This window comes from Polypterus senegalus, chromosome 11 (assembly GCF_016835505.1).
Source record: "Polypterus senegalus isolate Bchr_013 chromosome 11, ASM1683550v1, whole genome shotgun sequence".
In the NCBI taxonomy this organism is placed as follows: Eukaryota; Metazoa; Chordata; class Cladistia; order Polypteriformes; family Polypteridae; genus Polypterus; species Polypterus senegalus.
The window spans coordinates 51,116,716-51,138,593 of NC_053164.1; the positions used below are offsets into that span (position 1 = coordinate 51,116,716).

At 38.7% G+C, this 21,878-nt stretch overlaps 2 protein-coding genes across 2 annotated transcripts in view; one reads left to right on the plus strand and one right to left on the minus strand.

The window, feature by feature from the left end:
* bag4 (BCL2 associated athanogene 4) overlaps window positions 1–1,290 on the minus strand; it is a 30,796-nt gene extending 29,506 nt beyond the window's left edge. Inside the window, exon 1 of the mRNA XM_039768596.1 lies at window positions 1,204–1,290. The gene's annotated coding sequence lies outside the window, so the exon portion shown is untranslated. The remainder of the gene's footprint in view (window positions 1–1,203) is intronic.
* Window positions 1,291–1,686: 396 nt separating this feature from the next.
* On the plus strand, window positions 1,687–11,193 carry lsm1 (LSM1, U6 small nuclear RNA associated). Its single transcript, XM_039768598.1, has 4 exons — window positions 1,687–1,936; window positions 4,204–4,272; window positions 7,573–7,688; window positions 10,617–11,193. Exons 1-4 carry the CDS (start codon window positions 1,891–1,893, stop codon window positions 10,785–10,787), a joined length of 402 nt encoding a protein of 133 aa, XP_039624532.1. The 5' UTR covers window positions 1,687–1,890; the 3' UTR covers window positions 10,788–11,193.
* Window positions 11,194–21,878: the final 10,685 nt, after the last annotated feature.

Genomic DNA, 21,878 nt, shown 5'->3' on the forward strand with positions numbered 1-21,878 from the left:
TTTAATCCATTATTTACTAATTAGTGGGGCTCACACTGAAGTTGCTGCAGCCTTTGATTATTCAGTGTTGTTTGCCTGGGTGTCTGCTCTGCTCATTTTTAATCAACATTAGTAAGATACAACGAAGGGGGAAAACCACACCGATAAAGTACAAAATATAATGAATCAACAAAAGAGAAGTATGAATTTAAATCTATAGCAAAAGCAGAAATATTTCTAAATGTCTTATAAATGTAAAAACCATGCTGTTGTGCTTTTCTGAACGTAGAATAACAGAAGAGGAAAAAAATACCAGCTAATTAAATGAGATCAGTGCTGTCAGGTGTGGTCACTGATTAGGAAACTGGTTGGAACAAAAACCTGCAGCCGGCGAGAGGATTGTGTTTGAGATCCCGGTTTTAGATCATTTCAGGATCAGTGATTATAGAGATTTTTTCATTTTTATCCTTTACTAGGGATTTAGCTCTCAATGACAGGCCCGTCTTAACAGCATCATAGGGCCCTGGACAAAGTAGTCTACTGGGGCCCCTGATTTGATAGCAAAACACAAGCACTGTGGGCCCCCAGCCAGTGGCCATACATTAAGACAGCCCTGCATATGACAAATTTCTATCACAGACGAGGATAGTTAGACTTCAAACATTTAAACTTTAGCTCACATGTAATATTTGCCACAACTATTATGTATTTTATCTCACAAAGTAAACCATTACATTTGTTATGAACACCCCGACTTTGAGTGGCTTTCAGACTTTTTCTACTCTGTATTAATTTTGAAGTAAATGGATCTGTCTGTTAACTTACTGTTACATGTTTAAGCGGGTAACATGCCACTGTAATGTTTGGTTTTTGAGAGAAGGAGACAGTGCGCCAGCCATAACACTGTTTGTAGTACAGAAGACGGGGGCACAAAGCGCAGTTACTGAGACAGGAGACCTCAAACTAGACGTTACTTTAAACGCTGGCAGGCAAGTAGATTTCGAATTCATCGTTTTTATTTTTTAAGATGCCCCGTGGGTTCTCCACAGTGTTGCTAACCTAAGTTTTCCGGAGACCTGCAATAAGCCGGTAGTATCTTAAAGTAATGGGGAGCGACTTCATTCGCTCACTCGTTCATTTTCTCTAAACGACGAAAGTTTATTACATCCTGTTATATCATGAAAAAATGCCGTGGATATTAAGGACTGAACACTTTTCTATTACCTGAATCTTTTGATGGTTTCCTGGAGACGTAACTCGGCATCCCGTACAAGCTACCCGACGAGCTCTCCACACGGAGGTGCAGTTAAGGACTTCGCTCTAGTTTGTGCGCATGTCATGCGATTATGTAAATGGATCTTATAATTCATATTTCACGCGTATTTTATATACGTCATGTATAACACGCAATGCCACGTTTGTTTTTAAAATACCACTTAATGATAAACGATTATATTTACCAAGTCTTATTGGGTGGCTTTTAAAACATTACTCAAACAGTGTATGTTTTTCCATAAGTGTCTAACTTTGAAAGTCTGAAACTGTGCTAAACTTACGTAACCCTTCAAATTGCAGAACATTTAATCATATATATTGCTTTCGCATAACTAATTTTTAAAGAAAAAGAAAATCCCAACTTCATACAACAGTGATATTTTATCTCTCCGGACAGTTTTAGCGGACGGACTGGAGTTTGGTTATTTAGAGCGTGTGACGCTCTATCAGCCCGGCTGGTAACACTTCCTGAGAAGAGAGCGGCTGTATTTCTTTATTAAAGAGAGTGTTTATGGCCTGAAACGCCGGCAAGCGAAGGGAATTGGAAGCGTTTAAAGCATCAGACGAGTTTTTGCAGTAAAAAAAAAGAGCTGAAGTTTTTGTTTATATATTTATTTTATTTAGTTATTTTACAAAATGAATTACATGCCAGGCACGGCCAGTCTCATTGAGGATATCGACAGTAAGTTACACAGCTGTTCAAGGTTGTTCGTGGCTAGAACTGATTTTTGTGGGGGGGGTAGAAAAAAAAAATATACGCAGGCTGAACTTCAGAACACTAATGAAGAAATTAGAAAAAAATCTAAATATTTTTGATTATTACACAATTACATGTTACAAAAATGGTGTAGCATTTTTATTTATTATATGAAGTGCACAAGTAAGACCCATAAAATTCGTTTAGTGGCACAGTTGTAATTGATGTCGCAAATAATTTTAAATTATGTACTTCTTCAATTCTCTCTTGTATTTCTGATAAAAAGACGCGGAGAGAGAATGTCTGTAGATTCCAGTATTTTACATTCATGTTCATTTCAAAGAGCTTTTAAAATTCTAATTCGTTCAACGTGAGTAAATAAAACGTTTTGCTTAGCCAAAAGACGGACTTATTATTAGTTTATTTACTGCTGTAGCATGAAACCTGAAATTATTTTGAACAGATGTTCGTGTAGTTCGAAAAAACTTTTTTTAGTCCACCTTTTTCAATACTTGTTTATTGGTTTTACTGATTTTTAAAGCCTATGACTGTCCTGTAATATATGGGCTAGTAAAGAAGTTTCTGAAGCGGTTAAGCTGAGCTACATTTAGTTCAAATAATGATGATTTATTCATTTACAGTACTTGATTCTCTATGGCTGGGCATATGTTTATGTATCATATTAATGATCGAATTTGATTTGGTACATGCAATTATACATACAGTGCAATATGTAGTGAAATGCACAGTTGCTAAATTCCAAGACTGTGTATTAGAAGAAGAGCATCAAAGACAATAAACCATAAAAATCAATATATACAATAATAAATAACAATATAACCGAATTAGTAACAAGGCAGCGCGCGCAGCTCCTGTGATGTGCTCTGAAATAAAATTTTAATTCTGTTTAAATTTGTTTATAAAGCACACTTTGACTGAAAAACTCCGTGTGCTATACCCTAATTATAATACATTAGAACAAAAAGAATATGTTTAATGCAGCTGAAAATCATGTTTTTTGGTTAGTGTTTTTATTAAGTCATATTTACACAAGACAAAAAAAATCCCATCTCAGTTGCATCCATTAAGAGACAGAAAAGAAATAAAGCAAACAAATGGAGACAAGGCTGGTTTAAACATACACAGAACGTCCATAATGTTTTACATCCTTTGATAAGCAGATTATTTGCTAACTGCTTCTGTCCGTTTGATAGTACATTTGTACCTGCAATGGTTACATGATACATAAGAAAAACTCTACACTTCTGGAATTTTTTCTTTATTATTGCTGATACTTCTTATTAGAAAAAGATTCTGGCACTACTAGGAAGGATGACTTCTCTGGAGTGATTTGTGTGGGTCTTTAAAGTGACCGTGCTCCGTGATTCACTGAAGTTAAGTTGTGTGTGTGTGACGGGGGTCTGTCGTCACTTGAGGTGGCTACTTATTTTTTCAGCATTGCCCTGTGACACACACTTCCCAAATCCTCAATGTCGGCCCCAATCGTGTATAAAGAACAAGCTGTTTTTTTTGCATCTAGTTAATGCAATGAAAACCTTTCAGTGTATGTCCTCTTTCTGAATAATATTTTCCTTATGTGTAGTGTATGAAAAATGTACGCAGTGATTGAAACACTGTGCAGACTGTGGCTCATATTGTGCTGCTAGTCTAATGTATTAATGCTGCGAGTTTTATTATGAAGCTGTTACAGAGATGGAGCACATTTGAGTTTTTGTGGATGGATAGTAGTCTTTGCTTGTGTATGGAGTGCTGTGAAAGTGTCTGACCAATATTCAATATAGTTCCACTATTTATCAGACTGTAATATTTATATATCGGACCTTACTTTTCTTCTGTGTTAATTAGTATTGCCTAAGTTTTTATTTTTTATATTTTCCTTTTTCTCTTTCTTCATCCTGTAAAGCACTTTGAGCTACTTCATTTGTATGAAAGTGTGCTTTATAAATAAATGTTATTTATTTACTGCTGATTATACTATGAAAAATATCTAAAGCAAGATATTTAATATTTAATGAAAATGAATAGTAGATTTTTGTCCATATCGGCCATAATTATTTTCTTAATATGGTAAACCTTCTTTACTTTGTAATGTCCTTATTTGTGTGCAAAATATAATTTGGAACATGTATGTGACAGCATATAAGAGATGAGTTGTGTTGAAACTCAAGAGCCATGTATATTGAAAATGAAAGAAATACTTCTATATGTAACATTTCCCTCTTTATCTTTAGAAAAACATCTTGTCCTGCTGAGAGATGGAAGAACATTGATTGGGTTCTTGAGAAGCATCGATCAATTCGGTATGTAAGTACCCTGACAGCAAAACGCAACTCTCTAGCTTCAGTTTTTAAGAAAGTCAACATTTGCTTTCCCAGGTACAATATTTATAATGCACTGCTAAATACAGGATTAATAAAAATCCGGACAGGTCAGGTTGTGGCTTATGCTGTGGTACAGCGCGTTGCTGCACCCACTAAACAACAAAACCGCTCAGGATCCTGGTTGGCAGACACACAGTCCAGTCCCACCCTCTGGAAATGACCCTCAATCAGCCGCAGCCAGGTGTTACGTGGGCGACCCCTTGGCCTGGTCCAGCCACTTGAGGGAGGGTCCTGTGAGTTGGATTACCCTCCGGACTCCTGCCACATGGCCGTAGTGCCTTAACTGATACTCCCTCACAATGTAGCTAATGTGCCTTATTAGGGACTCCATGAGCAATCGCTCATTTGACACAAAGTCAAACCAGCAGTACCCAAGGGTTCTCCAAAGAGACACAGTACTGAAGGAGTCCAGCCTTTGTCTCAGGTCGCTGGATAGCGGCCATGTCTCGCAACCATATAGCAAGTCAGGAAACACCAGGAATCTAAGTACTTGGACCTTTGTCATTTTGCATAGATATCAGGAGCGCCATATACCACTTGCTCTCCCAATTCGTCTACTGAGTTCATAGGGAGAGTCACCAGAGACATGAATGCCACTGCCGAGGTAAGTAAACCTCTTGACAAGGTCGAAACTCTCTCCGCAAACAGACACACTGCTGATGGCTGTGCCCAAGAGGAGTTTAAAGGCCTGGATCTTGGTTTTTATCCTGGACACTCACAAGCCCAGACACTCTTGACTCCTCACTCAGTCTTTCGAGAGCCCCGATCAGAGCCTCCATTGACTCTGCGACGATCACAGCATCAAATGCTCATAACTGGGATGTTTTTAATAAATGCTTTGATGGTGCATTAGAGGAGTTTGTCTTGGACCTGAAAAGGCAATGTACACATGAATGATTAATGGAGTGTGTGTGTTTTGTTTATGTTAATTTTTCTCAATCCCTTCCCTTACCAAAGAAGTGGAAATTTTCAGTTGTGAACTCCTCATCATATTGAATCAAATTTTATTTGTCACCTGCAATTATACATAGTACAGTATGTAGTGAAATGCTTAGTTGCCAATCTCTTAACACTGTGCCTTTGAAGATTATTGATATTTATAGAGTTGGGCATTTACTATGTACAATGACAGCATTATATTTCTATTGTAAAAGTATACAATAACTTAATATAGTAGAATTAACTATGAGGCATCATGTAGCTTTAGGTGCCATCCTCATTTAGGATGCGGCTGTAGTGTAGAAAGAAGTTCCTCCTCTGTCTGTCTCAACTGGTCTTCAGGCAGCTGTACTATTTTCCTGACTATAGATAGCTCAGAGAATAGGCCATTGTTAGGAGGGCTGGCGTCTCTGATAATTTCCTTTGTTCTGGTACAACATCACTTGGTATATATGCCATTATAGTTACAGAGCGCATATTCCTGTAATGCATTCCTGCTGTGTGCTGTTTTCATACTAGACGCTAATACTTCCCATCAGGATACAGTTTATGGTGGATTTATAAAAATCCTTTAGTATCTGGGAAGGTAGCTTAAAATCCCAGAGTTGTCTGAGGTGGTAAAGACATTGTCGTGCTTCCTTCACAAGGGTGTCAATGTACTAGGACCAGGTCAGGCCCACTGTGTTGTGGATACTGTCCACCCTCTCCAATTGAGTGCTGTTAATTCTGAGGAAATTTCCAGTTTTTATGAGAAATTCATGAAGTATTTAAAAAAAATGAACTGTCTACCTCATGGATCATACATCCTGGGTTTGAGTCATGCACAGTCACTGTTGTGTGGAGTTTGCTTGTTTTGTTTCCCTTCTCTCGATACTCCAGTTTTCATTCCACATCCCTGAGATAATTCTATTAGGTTAATGGACAGATTTTAATTGTTTTCTGCCTTGTGCCCTGTGTGCTGCCTAAAATAGGCCACAGCCTCTCCTCCCTGGAATGGATTAATAAAGTATGAGAATATGGAAATTTGTATTTCTGTAATAAAATAATGAGGGGCATTTTGTGTATATGTCTTGGGCACAAATAACATTTCATTGCTGTTGTCTGCTCTTCTCTGTTTCTGGCCATTTGAATTGAACTTTATCTAATTAGTGGAAAGGTTTTGATAAAAGTACCAATACGGCTTATGTGTTGTCTTTTACTCTGACTTCACGGCAGTCTTCCATAGAAGAACATAGAACCAAAAGTAGCGTAATGCTCACCCTAATCAAAAGCTTTTAATATTTTTATGGTATTTTTACTGTAGAGTTTAACAAAAAAAAAAAGAGTTTGATTTCAGTAACAAATTATTCCTCGTCAAGAAGCCTAGGAATACAGTTTAAACAGAAATAAAGCATTGAAATTTGAGAATTCTGTTAAATCTAAACTTTACATTTTCTTCAATGGCCCTCTTACTTTCATTGACACAAGAAAGAAAAATAAAACAAGCAGAATGATACAGTATAGATGATGGAAAAGAGAAGTCAAGAAGAATCGCACGCTCAAGGGTAAGTTTGGTTAAGACTGAAGCCAGGAATCACTTCTCAATGCATAAAGTTATGGGAATCGGCAATAAAATACTAATTTAAGTAGATGGAGGAGAGACTTTGACAACCTTTAAGAAGTATCTGGATGAGATACTGGGACAACTTGGCAATTCACTAACCAAAGGAGCTTGCTGGACTGAACATTCTTCCTTCACTTGTCAAATGTCTTCTGTTCTAATGAAAGAAGAGGGCATTTTATGTTTGCCCTATCAGAGAGAGGCAGCGTATAGTGCCTGAAAAGATACACTCAAGGAGAGGTTTCCAAAAGTATACTTTTAGGGAATTATGCACACTTTTTGCCTGGGATACTTTTGAGTTGTTTAAAATTCTTTTTTTACCAATCAGCAGATGTAATTTATCAATTTCTGCACTGAAATTGAAACCTTTAATTTATCAATTTGTTAAGGTATCTTTCATGATATGTTACTACAATTACTTTAATGTAAAACTGTGAGTTTATGTGGAAAGAGCTGTTTAATATATGCATAAAGCATTATACTTGGAGATTTGTTAAGTATGTATGTAGTAAGTTTTTGAAAAACTAATAGTTAAATATTTTAACTTGTTGCTTTGCTGATTTTTCTGTTTTTTTTTTTTTTGAGGAACAGTAATGAACCCTGTATTAGTTAAGCTGTATGTGTATTTGCATATTATGTACTATTATTGATTTCTGGGTTTAACTTTCTTCTTTATTCAGCTAATTTAGTTTTGCACCAGACAGTAGAACGCATTCATGTTGGAAAGAAGTATGGTGACATCCCTCGTGGAATATTTATTGTTCGAGGGGAAAATGTAGTTCTACTTGGAGAAATAGTAAGTTTTATTATTTCCCCCAGTTTTCCTTTTACTGTATCTGGAGCTATCTAATTAATTTATATGATCCTTTTTGCTCACCAATTTGCTGATAAACAAGAAACAATGTCAGTGTGCTCTGTTTTGTTTTATTGCCATTTGAATATTTGCTGCTACTGTCTAAGAGAGAAAGAAGTCTTGTCAACACATTCACACACTCTTATCTTGCCCTTGAGCATAGATGATACTAGCTTCCCAATACAGAGTGATCAGTCAAGGCTGCACTACTATTTGAATGCAAGAAATAAGCACTGTAGCCAGAGTTAAAAAGTTGACGATGCTGCTCCTACACTGTCTTTGACTGTAAAGCCTTAAAATATGAAACCATTGAGCAGCACCTCCTCTTTCAGAGTACACATGTAATAACAGAACTGCTTCAAACATAAAAATTTAGATTGGATTTGTGGGGGGAGCAAGATATTATCCAGCTGTGACTTAAACTTTTAAGCACTTCATAGTGCATTTTTATCAAGGCTAAGCAACCTGGTTGGTTTTTAAAGTTGAGGTTTACCTGGAAATGTACTGTTAATGGGCCTTCTTTAGCAATGGCTCATCTGTTGTCAGGAATGTCTTGCGGCTGGTGACTCTGCTTTATGGGTCCAGAATCCTGAGTTTGAATCCCACCCCAGTTACTGTTTGTGCAGAGTTTCCCTACTCTCCTGTTTTTCCTCCCTTATTATAAAGAATATGCTAATTGGCAATTCAGTACTAGTCCCATCTAAGTATGGTTTTCTGCGTTATAGAACCTGTGTTGGACTGTCACCCTATCCAGGGTTAGTTCCTGTTTAAGTGTGGATTAAGTGTGACTGAGAATGGGATTTTCGCTTACGTAATCAACTTTAATTTATTTTCAGATATCAGGCAGATGTTCTGTTTAGAATGTGTCTAATCCCTCATCATCCCGGTCTTTTTATCCCCTCCCACATATTGTATTGTTGCATATTTAAAGACATTCTGCATTATTTCTTTTTCTGTTTTGCCTTCTTGTATTTCATAATTTTGTTGCAATTTAAAAGGCTCTTTGACAAAACGTTCTCTCTAAATGTAAAGGATCAGTTTGCATGAACACAAATGTGCAAAACAGGAAACCTGTCAGTACACATTTATTCTAGTACCAAAGCAAATAAGTAATTTACTGATCCATAATGGGAGAGGTCATTGGGCAGAACCACCATGGCTGGGTTTAAGAAGTGAAATGCCTGAGTGGCATTTCCAGTCAGGATTTATACAAAAGTGGATGCTGATAAAAACATGTTTTGCTGGAGACACTTCCTGACACAGCTGGTCTGGATAGAGTGCTACCATTATGGTGGAAGGTGGCAAGCATGTGTGGCTGGCTGGCTGTTCTGTTCAGAAATGGTTATAAATAGGAGACGTCTCAGTAGAAGGAGGCTCTTTATCTAGTGGTCATATGGTCCTACTGTTCACTAATGAGTATCTGGGGTATGCACATAATGTAAGTGATGGTGTCTAATTCCATAGCACCTGCTATTATCAAACTCCCTTAAACTAGTTCAGTGTCATGGTGCCTAAGCCCATCCTCAAAGCCTTAGACTAAGGCAGGAACAAACCTTGGATTGAGGTGGTAATCCATCAGGGGGAGAACACTCACTCACACCTGACCAATTTTAGCTGCCAATTTTAAGGCTGATTGATAAGCAGGGTCTGATCCCCACAGAAGAGCTACTGTAGTAGAAATTGCAGAAAATGTAATGCTGGCCGTGACAGATTGTATGTGTGGGGTTGCAGAGCCGCAGACCAGTCAGTGCTCATGCTGGCACCTCTCCACCACTGAAAGTGCCGACAATGGGTATGTGAGCAACTAGAACATTGAGCAATGATAGAAGGTGGTTTGGCCTGTGAATCATGTTTTCTTTTAGATCATGTCGATGGCTGGGTGCATGTGCATTGTTTACCTGGGGAAGAGATGGCAGCAGCATGTACTATGGGAAGAAGGCAAGTTGATGGAGGCAGTGTCCTGCTGACATCAATGTTCTTCTGGGAAAACTTGGGTCCTGGCATTCTATCTACCTAAACATTGTTGTCGACCATGTACACCTCATCATGGCCATTGTATTCCCATAGCCTTCAGTAGGATAATGTGCCCCACCACACCATACAGATTGTCATGTTCCTCAAACCATTCCAAAACAAAGAGTTCAAGGTTTTGTCTTAGCCTCTAAATTCCCCAGATCTCAATCCGATCGAACATCTGCAGGTTGTGCTGGGAAAGCAAGTCCAATTACAGTTCTTAAATGATCTGCTGATGCCAGATACCACAAGACACCTTCAGAGGTGCCTCAGTGGGTCAGAGCTGTTTTGATGGCACATGGGGGACATATTTGGCAGATGGTTTTAATATTTTGGCTGATTAGTATTTAATATTTATTTTATGTTCATGCTTCTCCACACTGATATCCTAGTTTGGTTGACAGAGGTTGTGTTTTTTTTTTTTTTTTAAGTGGCGAGCTCTTAGGCTCACAAGTTGTTACGTCTGTGAATTTAAACAGTTCCCAGTGGTACATTGCTGCTGTACCAGAGACCCAGGTTTAAATACTGGTTTGATCTTATGGTCTTTGCACATTCTCCTTTTGTTTGAGTTGTGTGAAATGTCCACCCACCCCACTTCTTGGTACTCCAGGTAACTCCTCCATAACCTAATATGTTGGGTTAATTGGTGACAGACTAGTGAATTGGCTCAGTATGAGGGTAGACTTAATCCCTGTTTTGCTCTTAATGTTTCGAGATTAGACTGATAATAAGTGAATAAAACAGTTTTATTAAAAATGGAAGGGTAGGTTCATTTATACATCTTTTATTTTGATTGATGTTTTGATTGAACAGAAAAATGAGCAGGATGCCTGACTTCAGCCTTTTTTGCATTTTTAGGATCTGGAAAAGGAAATTGATACGCCTTTGCAGCAAGTTTCCATAGAGGAAATTTTGGAAGAACAGCGAGTGGAACAGCAGGCAAAGCAGGAGGCCGAGAAACTAAAGCTGCAGGCTTTAAAGGAACGGGGACTGTCTATCCTGAGAGCAGACACACTTGACGAATACTGAAGTGTTAGATTTCTTTCCTCTTATTTTTAGTATTTGTTTTATGCATAACAGACTGTTTACATATAAGGGACAATTAATGCAAGTTTTCAAGAAGACATTGTTTAATCTTTTTTCGTGAAAGAAAATACTGGTAATTTAAATACTGTAAATTGAAAAAGGTATTATTTTTGATTATCAGTTAAATCTCACTGATTATGGACTTGGTTATTATAAGCACTTAAACTAATTTTATTTTTCTTTATGTAAAGAGTTGTTTTTTTGTATTTTGTGCCTATATTGACTTATATTTTTTGTTACCATGTAAATAAAATACAAGCAGCATCAATGCTAATCCTTAACAGTCCAGGACATATGATATGTTCCGTTAATGCCCCCATACACCCCCCCATTATGCAGTCCTGTATATGACCGTTATTAAGGTAGTGGTTTGGAATTTCCTGTTATTTAGACGTAAACCTCAAAGCTATCCACGAGCCAAATTCTACAGCTGAGTTGGCCACCAGGTAAAAGACGAATTGTATAAGGTGATCTGACAGCTGGACAAAACAGACATTACTTCTTGAAATTGTATCTTTAATCCAGCAGCTGATTAGTGGACACTGCTTTCTGTTGCGATGTTGGGGTGAGGGAAGAATCAATTCAAAACTGCTTAGGCTGAAGGTGTAGTTTGTAATCCGCATGTTATGTTTGTAGTTTAAGAAGCACATAAGCAAACTGTGCTGGGTTTCCGCATTGTCCCTCTGCCTCTGGGGGTTTTCTTCCATACTCCAAAGATGTATGGGTGACACTACTTTAAGTTGGCCTTAGTGTGAACTTGTGTGTCTTTTGTGTTTTGCTGTGACCTGGTGCTCTTCCCAGGGTTGTTTCTTCCTCCTGCCCAGTGTTGCTCAGATAGAAACCCTGCCATCCTGAATTGAATTAAGCAGGTGGGCGACTGCCTGCATCTTTATATTTACTACATTCTTAGTGTGTGCATGATTTCAATCAAATAGAGCTTGTGTTTTGAGCAACATATCACTTAGAATTTACATTAATGACCTTTTATATGACCATATCAACTATTTTACTGTACAAATGCTTTCAACATGCTATAACGATGGGCAACATAGTTAATACACAGCCACAATGAAATTAAGCTTTTTAAACGCAGTGCCAGAAATAATTCTAAGAGTGCAAGGTAACTTGCATTATACCCATCCATTTTCTGCGCACATATTGTGCCGCACATGATCACAGAGAGCCTGAACACATCTTGCACAGAAACTGACCATGGAGAGGCTAAAAGTCCCCTGCTGGACACACTCGCTCACACACTCTTGCTAAGCTGTGTAGCTCTTTTAAATGGATGTGAGACATTTTGGATTGTCTGCAACTGCACTCCTCATGCATGAAAGTCATGGGGGTCCTGCCACCATTTATCATTTATAGTTTATTAGATTCTTGGTCAGGTTTGTTACTGTAGTTGTAGATCTGCTACTATTGCTGTGTTTGTTAATGTTTGTCCTGGTACAATAATATCCTTCCTAAGATTTGAACCCATGAACTCCTAGCCATCACATGATCAGCTTATGATCAAAGGTGATCTCTGGTACAGGCCTAGCCAGCCATCAGTTGGCTTGTTTCTGACCGGCAGGTTCGTAAAGAGATTTAAATTGCTATATAACTTAACATTCTGATTTCACCTGTCTTAAGTGCCATATGTGGCGACTTTGGTCAGAAGGTGTCATTCAAATTTAAGTGACTTCAAGTCACCCCGGATTAAAAAATAAGTGATTCCAAAAGTCCACATTAAAGATAAAAAAATGTAACTTTTTGATATTGAAACTCCATGACCTGCTGAACTAAAGCAACATCCTTAGACTTTTCTGAAAGTCCAAAGTGTTAAGCTTGTGCTTTGTCTTGAGGCAAAAAGAGAAAATGCAAAATAGACATAAAATTCAACAATTTTATGATTCCTGCACAAGCGTTACTTCCCTCAATCTCGCAGCTGCTCATTGAGTGTTGACTGTCATGTTCTCAGTGTGGCTTTTCCTCCTGGTACTCTGATTCACACCCTTAAAGGAGAGTGTGGCAGGGAGGTGGAGAAGAGTGTCAGGAGCGATTTGTGATAGAAGAGTTACCTGCAAGGTCTACAAGACAGTAGTGACAGCAGCTATTTTGCATGGTTTGGAGATTGTGGCACTGACCAAAAGGCATGAGCTGGAAGTGATGGAGTTGAAGATGCTACAATTTTCACTCGGAGTAATGATGGTAAAAAGGATTACAAATATTGAAGAGGACAACACAGGTGTGACAGTTTGGTGACCATGTGAGAGAGGCTAGACTGAGGAGAGATAAGAGTTGTATCAGGAAAAGAATGTGAAGTATGGAACTGCCAGGCAAGACCAAAAGAGGAAGGCCAAAGTGGATGTGGTGAGGGAGGACATGTACTGTAGGCAGTCAGGGTGCCAGAAAATTATGTAAAAGACAGGGATAGATCTGCTGTGGTGACCCCTAAATGTGAGCAACCAAAAGAAGAAGAAGACACTGATCTGCACCCCCAAAGATAAGCTCTTCAGGTTAATTGATGTTGGCCCATTGTGTGCGAGTCTGGTGCTCTGCCTGTGATTGGTGTCTACTTTACACCTGATGCTGCTGAATTGATTAAGAAGGTTTGAGATGTCCTCTTGCTTTCTTACGTGACTGTGCTTATCAGTGTGGTTCGTCTCTGTCCATGTGTGCAGTTTGTGTGGTATTGGTTTCCTTTGCCAAGTAAATCCTATTGAAGAGTGTCCATGTAAAGGTATAGGATGCTATTCTGTGAGACGCTAGTGTCCAGAAGATCATCTACCTCACTTTTGTTGTTGATATGAAAGTGTTTGACTGAAACCTTTGATGCGAGTTACTCAAGTTCATGCTTCATGGAGAGTGTCACATTAGTCCATCTTGCTCATTGAGCTTTGCTTTCTTTCATGTTTTTAATCTGAGCTTTTGAAAGTATTAACCTGATTAGAAAAATAAAACAAGAAGTAACTTATATGGGCAACTCTTTGTGAGGATGTGCCTATGGTTTGTTCCCAAATAGCTTTTACAATTGATTTTGTACACAGCAAGTATAGGAGTTAATGGAAACACGTTCTTAGCGTGGGTGTTGGCTTGTGAAAATGAGAGGGAGTTGTAGGGGAGAAAAATAAACTTGATGGGCATTAAAAAGGCCCAATGATGTATTGAAATCCAAATGTACAGTTGGCAACATCCATCCATACATTCTTTGAGTCAACTTCTTCCAATACTGGATCATTCCAGTTTTTTTTTTGTTTTTTTTTGCCAAAATTTACTACAAATTCCTAAGCAAAGGTATGATGTAATGGAATTCAATATTTGGAAGAGTGTAGGAGCAGATATCGGACTTTGATTTTAATTTAAAAAAAAAAAAAAAAAGTGAAAATCTGCAGATAGTTTCCTTAAAACCAGAAATGAGAAATAACGCTCTGGGAGATGAAGGTTAAGTCTAATCTCCTGATAAGAGAAAATATTGTTGAGCTGATAAAGCCAGCAAGTGATTTACTTGGTGTTTTTAGAAGAAAAATAATGTCTGATGACTTAACATCTAATTCTTCGAGAATCTGTAGTTGGTTTGGCCGGAGATACATTATGTCATGGGTTTTCCCACAGGAGTAAACTATAATATCGTCCTCCCGAATAAAACTTCATTGACTGTTCCCTGTTCGTTGGATGTGGATAATGTTGGTTACCACCTAAGAAAATAATCTCAATGGGGTTCAGATGTTATGCTAAAGAGTCTTGAAATACGGATTAATTGCTTTGATCAATCTCTAGCTTAATAGAAGTGCTCTGCCACCAGAGTGTTGTCACTCTGAATGACACTTTACAAGCAAAATATTGTCTGTCGTGTGGCACAGAGTGAGGATGAAGATACGTACAGATGAGCGTCACCCCTCACTTGACTTGACTACACTTGCTGTCTGTTAAGTGCCATGCAGATGAAAACAAACTGCAGTATCTCAGGAACTCCTACCATGGCTTACCATGAATTGTTTTACATTCTTTCATTGTCAGACGCACGTGAGGGAAGCAGGGGTTCGAGAGCTTATCCTGGGACTCCAGCCCATCACAAGGTCCACTCACACACTGATATGGGCCCAGTTTGGAGCTGCCCGCTACTCTGACCTGCCTGTCTTTGTGGATGTGGGAGGAAAGTCCACGTGAAAGGCACTAGCGGCCCCCCACATCTGGGGCAGTTCGGCGTTGTTAATGCTCAGATAGCACTTTTCAATTGCTGTGTTGAATTTCTGCCTCACCCTTCTGTATTTTGTTTTATTTCCATACTCTGTTTGAACATTTGTGAGGTGATGCTATGTGTTAATTTCCCATGCGACTTATCATGCACTTTTGTAAATTATCTTACATTGCACGCCTACTTGGTACTTTGTAGTCTTGTCTTCTTTGTACAATTCAACTGTGAAATCTGCTACACCCTACCAGTAAAATGTAAAGACTCAATGAGACACTTGCAATTTTACGTTCTGAGTGTGTCCGAGACCCCGTCTCCCATCATGACTAAAATAAACCTCCAGGAGCTGTCAGTTTTCACGTATATTGTAGAATTTGTACATTTAGTGGTAAGAATGTGATGAAGGATCCTTCAAGTTATTATTGTCTCACTTGTTTCCTTCAGTTGTGTGAGGTCGAGTGTGAGACACGTGTATATAAGTGTGTATTTAACACATGCGTGTTGAACCACAGTGGCAGCAGGTTTTCATTTTAATCATCATCTTCATTAGTGAGCCATTTTTGCTGCTAATTAACTTCTTTTGCCTTAATTTTAATTAACTTGACTCAGGCCTCTTTGTTGTTTCTGTTTCCTTAATTAGCAGCCAAACAATAACGAGACACAAAACAAGCCGTCACTTGACCAGCTCACCTGAAAATAAAGAAAAGTGAAGGTCTCGGTAAAGTTGAACTCTCCGGTCACCCAAGCATTTTGATGGTGTTCTTAGGAAAAAACAGAAAAGCAACAGTTTTAGAAATGTCTGCTGTGGCAGAATGAGGGCAGAAACAAGCCATGGAATTAAGTAACAGGTTTAATTAACAGCAAGAATTAGCTTCTCATTAAGGACCTGCTTGGAGTGAAGTTGGTTGGATTTTGAAGCCCCAATTTAGCTGGTCATCTGTCGACTCGTTTCACGTCTCATTTTTGTTTGGTTGTCATTTAATGAAGAAAGGAATCAATTCAGAGGCCCGAATCCTTAAAAACATGGCTATCAAAATGAAGGGAAAAGGAGTTAATTAGCAGTGAAAACTGGTCACCGATTAGGAAAAGGGTTAGAATGAAAACCTGCGGCCCACCAGACCTGCAGTTCGACGCCCCTGGTTTAGTTGTTTCTTTTCCCTTAATGAGCAGCCAAACAATAATGAGACACAAAACAAGCCGTCACTTGACCAGCTAACCTGAAAATAAAGAAAGGTGAAGGTCTCAGTCATGTTGGTCTGCTCAGGTCACCAAACCATCTTGAAAAAACAGAAAATCAACAGTCTGCTGTGTCAGAATGAGAGCAGCAACAAGTGATGATATTCAATAATGGCTTTAATTAAGATAAAGAATTAAATTAAATAAAGAAACTGGTGAAATTGGCTGGAGTTTGACCTTCCAACTTAGCTGGTCATCTGTTGGCTCGTTTCACATCTCGTTTCTGTTTGGCTGCCATTTAATGAAGAAAAAAAATCAAATCAAGAGGACTGAATCCTTAAAAACAAGGCTATCAAAATGAAGTGAAAAGGAGTTATTTAGCAGTGATTAGGAAAAGGGCTAGAATGAAAATCTGCGGCCCACCAGGACTGGAGTTCAACACCCCCGATTTAGCATGATAACAGTGTAGTTCCTAGTGGCTTCTCTGCAAATTTCCAATGACTTCTCTTTCACTTCCTATATTTTATTGTTGGTAAATGATTACAATTTTATAAAAAAGAGAAACTGATACTTCTGACATCAGTTTGTATTTTCCGTCTCCAAACATAATAACTTTATCAAACTCAATTCAAGATCACGGGTTCAAAGCCATCAGAGAGCCTGCTCATGCCCACACCTTCTATTCTTTTCCTATATTTTAATTATTATTATTATTATTATTTTTATTTCTCTGCTTACCTTATAACATATGTTACCAGATAAAATCAAACAGGCCAGTAAATCTTTCTGTTCACCAAAAAGTGAAATTAATGTTGACACTAGAGGGCAGCAGCAGTCTTGTAGAGCAGACCGAGAGTGGACGTTGTGCGTGAGACGTGTGAGAGACGTGTCGACGAAGTCGCTAAGAGCATATGAGGTGCAGACACTGACATAAAGGGATATGCGATTGAGTTGTAGTGAACAGTTAGCAGTTTCACTTTTAGTTTTGATTTTTATTATCAGTGTTGCACAAAATGAATTAAAAACAAACATTGCACTTTGCTGTGCTGTGCCTTCAGAGAGGATTTAGAGCATGAGAGGAATCTAGATGAGAACAGGCCATTCAGGCCAACAAAGCTCACCAGGCCTACCAAAGTAATTCTTCTAAAGGACATCAAGTTGAGTTTTTAAAGTCCTAATTCAGACCCCTTCACTTTTTACATGTTACACTGCAGTCTAATTTTAAATCATTTAAACTTATTTCTGCCTCCATCAAACAACACAATACCCCAGAATGACAAGGCAAAAAAATATTTTAGGAATTTGTGCAAATTTATGAAAAATAAAACACTTAAATCTCACGTTGACACAAGTATTCAGACCTTTTGCTGTGACATTTGAAGTTTCACTCAAGTGCATCCCTTTCTACTGATCATCACTGAGAAGTTTGCAGTCCACCTGTGATTACGAAAGACACACACGTGTCTATGGGAGGTCCTGCAGGTGACGACGTGTATCAGAGCAGAAACCATAGTCACAAGGTCGAAGGACCTGTCTGCAGAGCTTAGACACATAGGGAAGGTTACCAAGAGCAATGGAGGATTCCATAATTCTTAACTGGAAGAAGCTTAGAACAACCAAGACTCTTCCTAGAGCTGGTCGTCTGGTTAAATTTAGCAATTGGGGGCAAAGGGCCCTGCTAAGAGAGCTGACCGAGAACCTGATGGTCAATATGGCTGAGCTCCAGAGAACCTGTGTGCACGTGAGAGAACCTAATCTGGGCTTAATGGCACAGTACAGACGACACATGAAAAGCCCACATGGAGCGTGCACAAAAAATCTCTTAAGGAATTCTAAGGCATTGAGAAAAAAAAGACTTCTCTGCTCTGATGAAACCAGAATTGAACTGTTTAATTCCAAATTCTAAGCATCATTTCTGGAGGACACCAGGCCCTGCTCTTTACCTGTGCAGTACTGTTCCAGTGGTGAAGCTTGATGGTGGCCTCCTCATGTTGTGGGTTTTTTTTCCAGTGGCACAGACTGGAAGACGAATCGGGGTTGAGGGAAGGCTGAACAGAGATTAAAATGCAGAGATTTCCTTAAAGGAGACCTGGACCTCAGACTGGGCCGAAGGTTCACCTTCCAACAGGACAATGAGCCTAAGCACAAAGCAAAGGCAACACAAGAGTGGCTTAGGGACCACTTGGGGGGAAATGTCTTTGAGGTGCTCAGCCAGAGCCCAGACTTAAACTCAACTGAACACAGCTGTCCACCAATGGTCTCCATCAAATATGACACAGCTTGAGAGGATCTGCGGAGAAGAAAATCCCTAAATCCAGGTGGATCAGACCCAAGACGACTCCAGGCTGGAATCGCTGCCAGTGGGGCTTCAAATAAGCACTCAGCAAAGGGTCTTAATACTTGTGTCAATTCCATTTTTGATATATTTGCAAGAATTCCTAAAATCCTGTTTTAGCATTGTCCTTGTGGGGTATCGGAGTGTTGTTTAATGAATGGGACAATGAAGTTAAAAGATTTCAGCTCAAGGCTCCAACATAATAAAATGTGAAAAAGTGAAGGGTTTGAATATTTTTGAAAGGCATTGTGTAGAATTACATGATGCCCTAAACTCTCTTAAGTATATGCTATTTATTTAGTTATTATTATTTCTACATGATGCAAACTCCCTAACTATAACTCTCTCTAGATATGTAGTTATTATTTACTATTTGTACATGATGTCTTATTGTAAACTCTCTAGCTTTATGCAATTTATTTAGTTATTATTTATTACTAGCTGAAATACCCGGTGTTGCTCAGGAGGAAAATAAAGTTTTTTTTATAACTGTTTATATAAATATAATTAAAAAAACACAACTTGACAGATTAGTTTTTGTTTTGTGGTGTAGTAATACGTTTTTACTTGCAGAATTTTTGACAACAAAAAAAAAGTAAATGAAATTAATAATATTATCAGGTTGATTTAATTCAATTACCACTACAACATTGTTACAATTAGAATAATGTAAAAAGAAAATATACTAAACAAAAATGAATATTAAATGACAAACAAATAATACTATGGATTTTTCATGATAGTTTTACAGAGCACACCAGAAGTGTTCTGAGTGTCAACTGGATTGTTACAGGCTGCTTTATATATAAGATTTCTACATGATGTCCTATTGTAATCTCTCTAACTATAAGCTGTTTATTTAGTTACTAGCCCTTCCCACTCGGCTCCGCCCACATATTAGTGAAATAGGACTGTGTGGAGGCCCCGCCCAGCTCTCTACTCCTGACGTCACTCTTCCCACTCCCCTCGGCCTGCAGCCTCCATCTCGGATTAGCGTGAATATATCGCTCCTGCAAGTAAACTATGATTCTTAGCGCAATGAGAGAAGTTGCAAAATCAACCGGAATGTTCAAGCAAATTATAGAGAAAAAAAAAACAATCTAAATCCCTTAAGTAGTTCTCTCAATTTGCTAACTAAGCAGAGATAAGGTTACGCCCCGAGGCATACACGTAAGTGAGGAGGGCCCCGCAGCCCAATGAGTCTCTCTCAGATTTGCGCAAATAAATCAGTACCACAAGAGAACTATGGTACTTAGCACGATGAGAAAGTCGCAAAATCAACAGAATGTTCAAGCAAATTATAGAAAAAAACCCAATCTAAATCCGTTAAGTAGTCCTCTTGTGAAAAGCGGACAGGCATACAAATGGGTCTAAAAAACTGTAAGAAATTTCGTTCTTGAACCATGAACCGTTTCTTAGCGAGCACCTATGGGCCAAGAATAACCTACATTCCAGATTTCAAGTCCCAAGTCCTTGTGGTTCAGACGATTTCGTGATGAGTGAGTCAGTGGTATTTGGCTTTTATATATATTGTAACAGTAGGGGGCACTATCACTCCCTTGAACCCTAAGGTACCATGCCACACACCAGGTAAAAGTCCAATAATTATTATTTTTATTATAATAATTGCATGCACCAAGCACCCTCCACTCCACACCACTCATATAATAACCAATACTATCAATTACAATAATCAATCCTCCACTCCCAGACGCATTGCCACCCTTCCACCCAGCTCAGCTCGTCGTCTGGGAGTTCCCAGAATTCTTATATAGTTCCTGACCTGGAAGTGTTTCCCATCCTTTAGTCCATGATTCCTTATTACTTCCGGGTCAGCTAAAAACTCCTTTTCTTTCCGGGGTGTAGGGCAAATAGTAGTCCCTGGTTCTCCCTGGAGCAACCCCTGGTGGTCCCAATGTTATCCAGCAGGGCTTTACAGGAAAACTCCATAGTCCATGATGCCCTGCTGGAATTTGAAGTATCTTCATGTCACAGGGAGGACTCCCTCTGGCAGCCTGGGGGTATTGGCCGCGATAAATGGCCGGCCATGGACCACAATATAGATTATTTATTATTTCTACATGATATCCTATTGTAAACTCTGTTAGCATTAAATTATTTGTTTAGTTATTATTAATCACATACTGTACATCTTTATATATAATGCGCTACTGTGGCTGTTCGTTTGACTGTCCAGGATTTTAAATCACCTGTAGCTTGTAAACCGTTTGACCGATTGACCTGAAATTTGGTGCACATACTGTATACTACATGACGTCTACTATCCGCTTTCGGGGGGATGATTGACCTCCAAGGTTATTCCTCTTTTTATTTTTATTTTATTTGATTGTAGAATCAACTCTCGGTAGCAGTCAGCATGCATACGGGCGCCGTTCTCATCCCTACCACCTTCGCCGTCACTTCCTCAACCTCTTCATACCTTAAATCATTCTTGAGACAGATTGAAGACTTAAGTGCCAGCTTAAGTGAAAAATGAAAGAAAATATACAAAGTAATTGCAACACAAACGCTGACTTAATCAGTTTTAACACGAAAAGATGCCAATGAAAGAAGAGAAGCAGCGGGCCGCTAGGGTAGAGAAAAGAAGAACTGCTGAGAAAGCAGCAAGCGCATCAGCCTCTGAGCAAACAAATGGTAAACAGAGACAGAGGAAGAGGATGAAAACTAGAAATGCTCAGGTCAAGTGTATTCATGCAGTGCGCCGTTACTGGTTATTTATAATTCTGTTCATGTTTTTAAAATATTTCTAAAGTCATGTGTTATTTTGGTGTTGCCCCTTTATATTCTTCTTAAAGGCAGATGCATTGAGTTGAGTGACTAAGCATTTCATTACATTTTATATTGTGCGTATAATTTGTAGGTGACAATAACATTTGATTTGATTTGTATATACAGGGTCAATGGCTAAAAGGAAAGCTGATCAAGGTATAGAGTTTTACATTTTTGAACTATTTATGATTAAAGCTGCATCAAGTGAGCTTGTCAGAATATAAAAGGTTCATGGGAACGCTGGAGCCCCCCTTTTAGTAAGCCCTTTGCCTTCTCCGAGTTTGGTAGCCACGTCACACGTCCCGGCTGGAGGTTGGCAGAAGAGCCCAAGTAGTTTCATTCCGTGTGTTCTGTTCATTTTGAAATCATAGGAACAAAAACTGAGACACTTGACATTAAAACAGGAAGTGTAATTTTCAGTAGTTACACCAAGACCTCTGTGGAAATGAATAACACTGCATATGCAGTTTAAGCAAATAACAGAAAATAAAATTTGAAAGCAAATGGTGCCTTAGAAATACCAGCCCATTTACATTTATATAATTCAGGATGGATA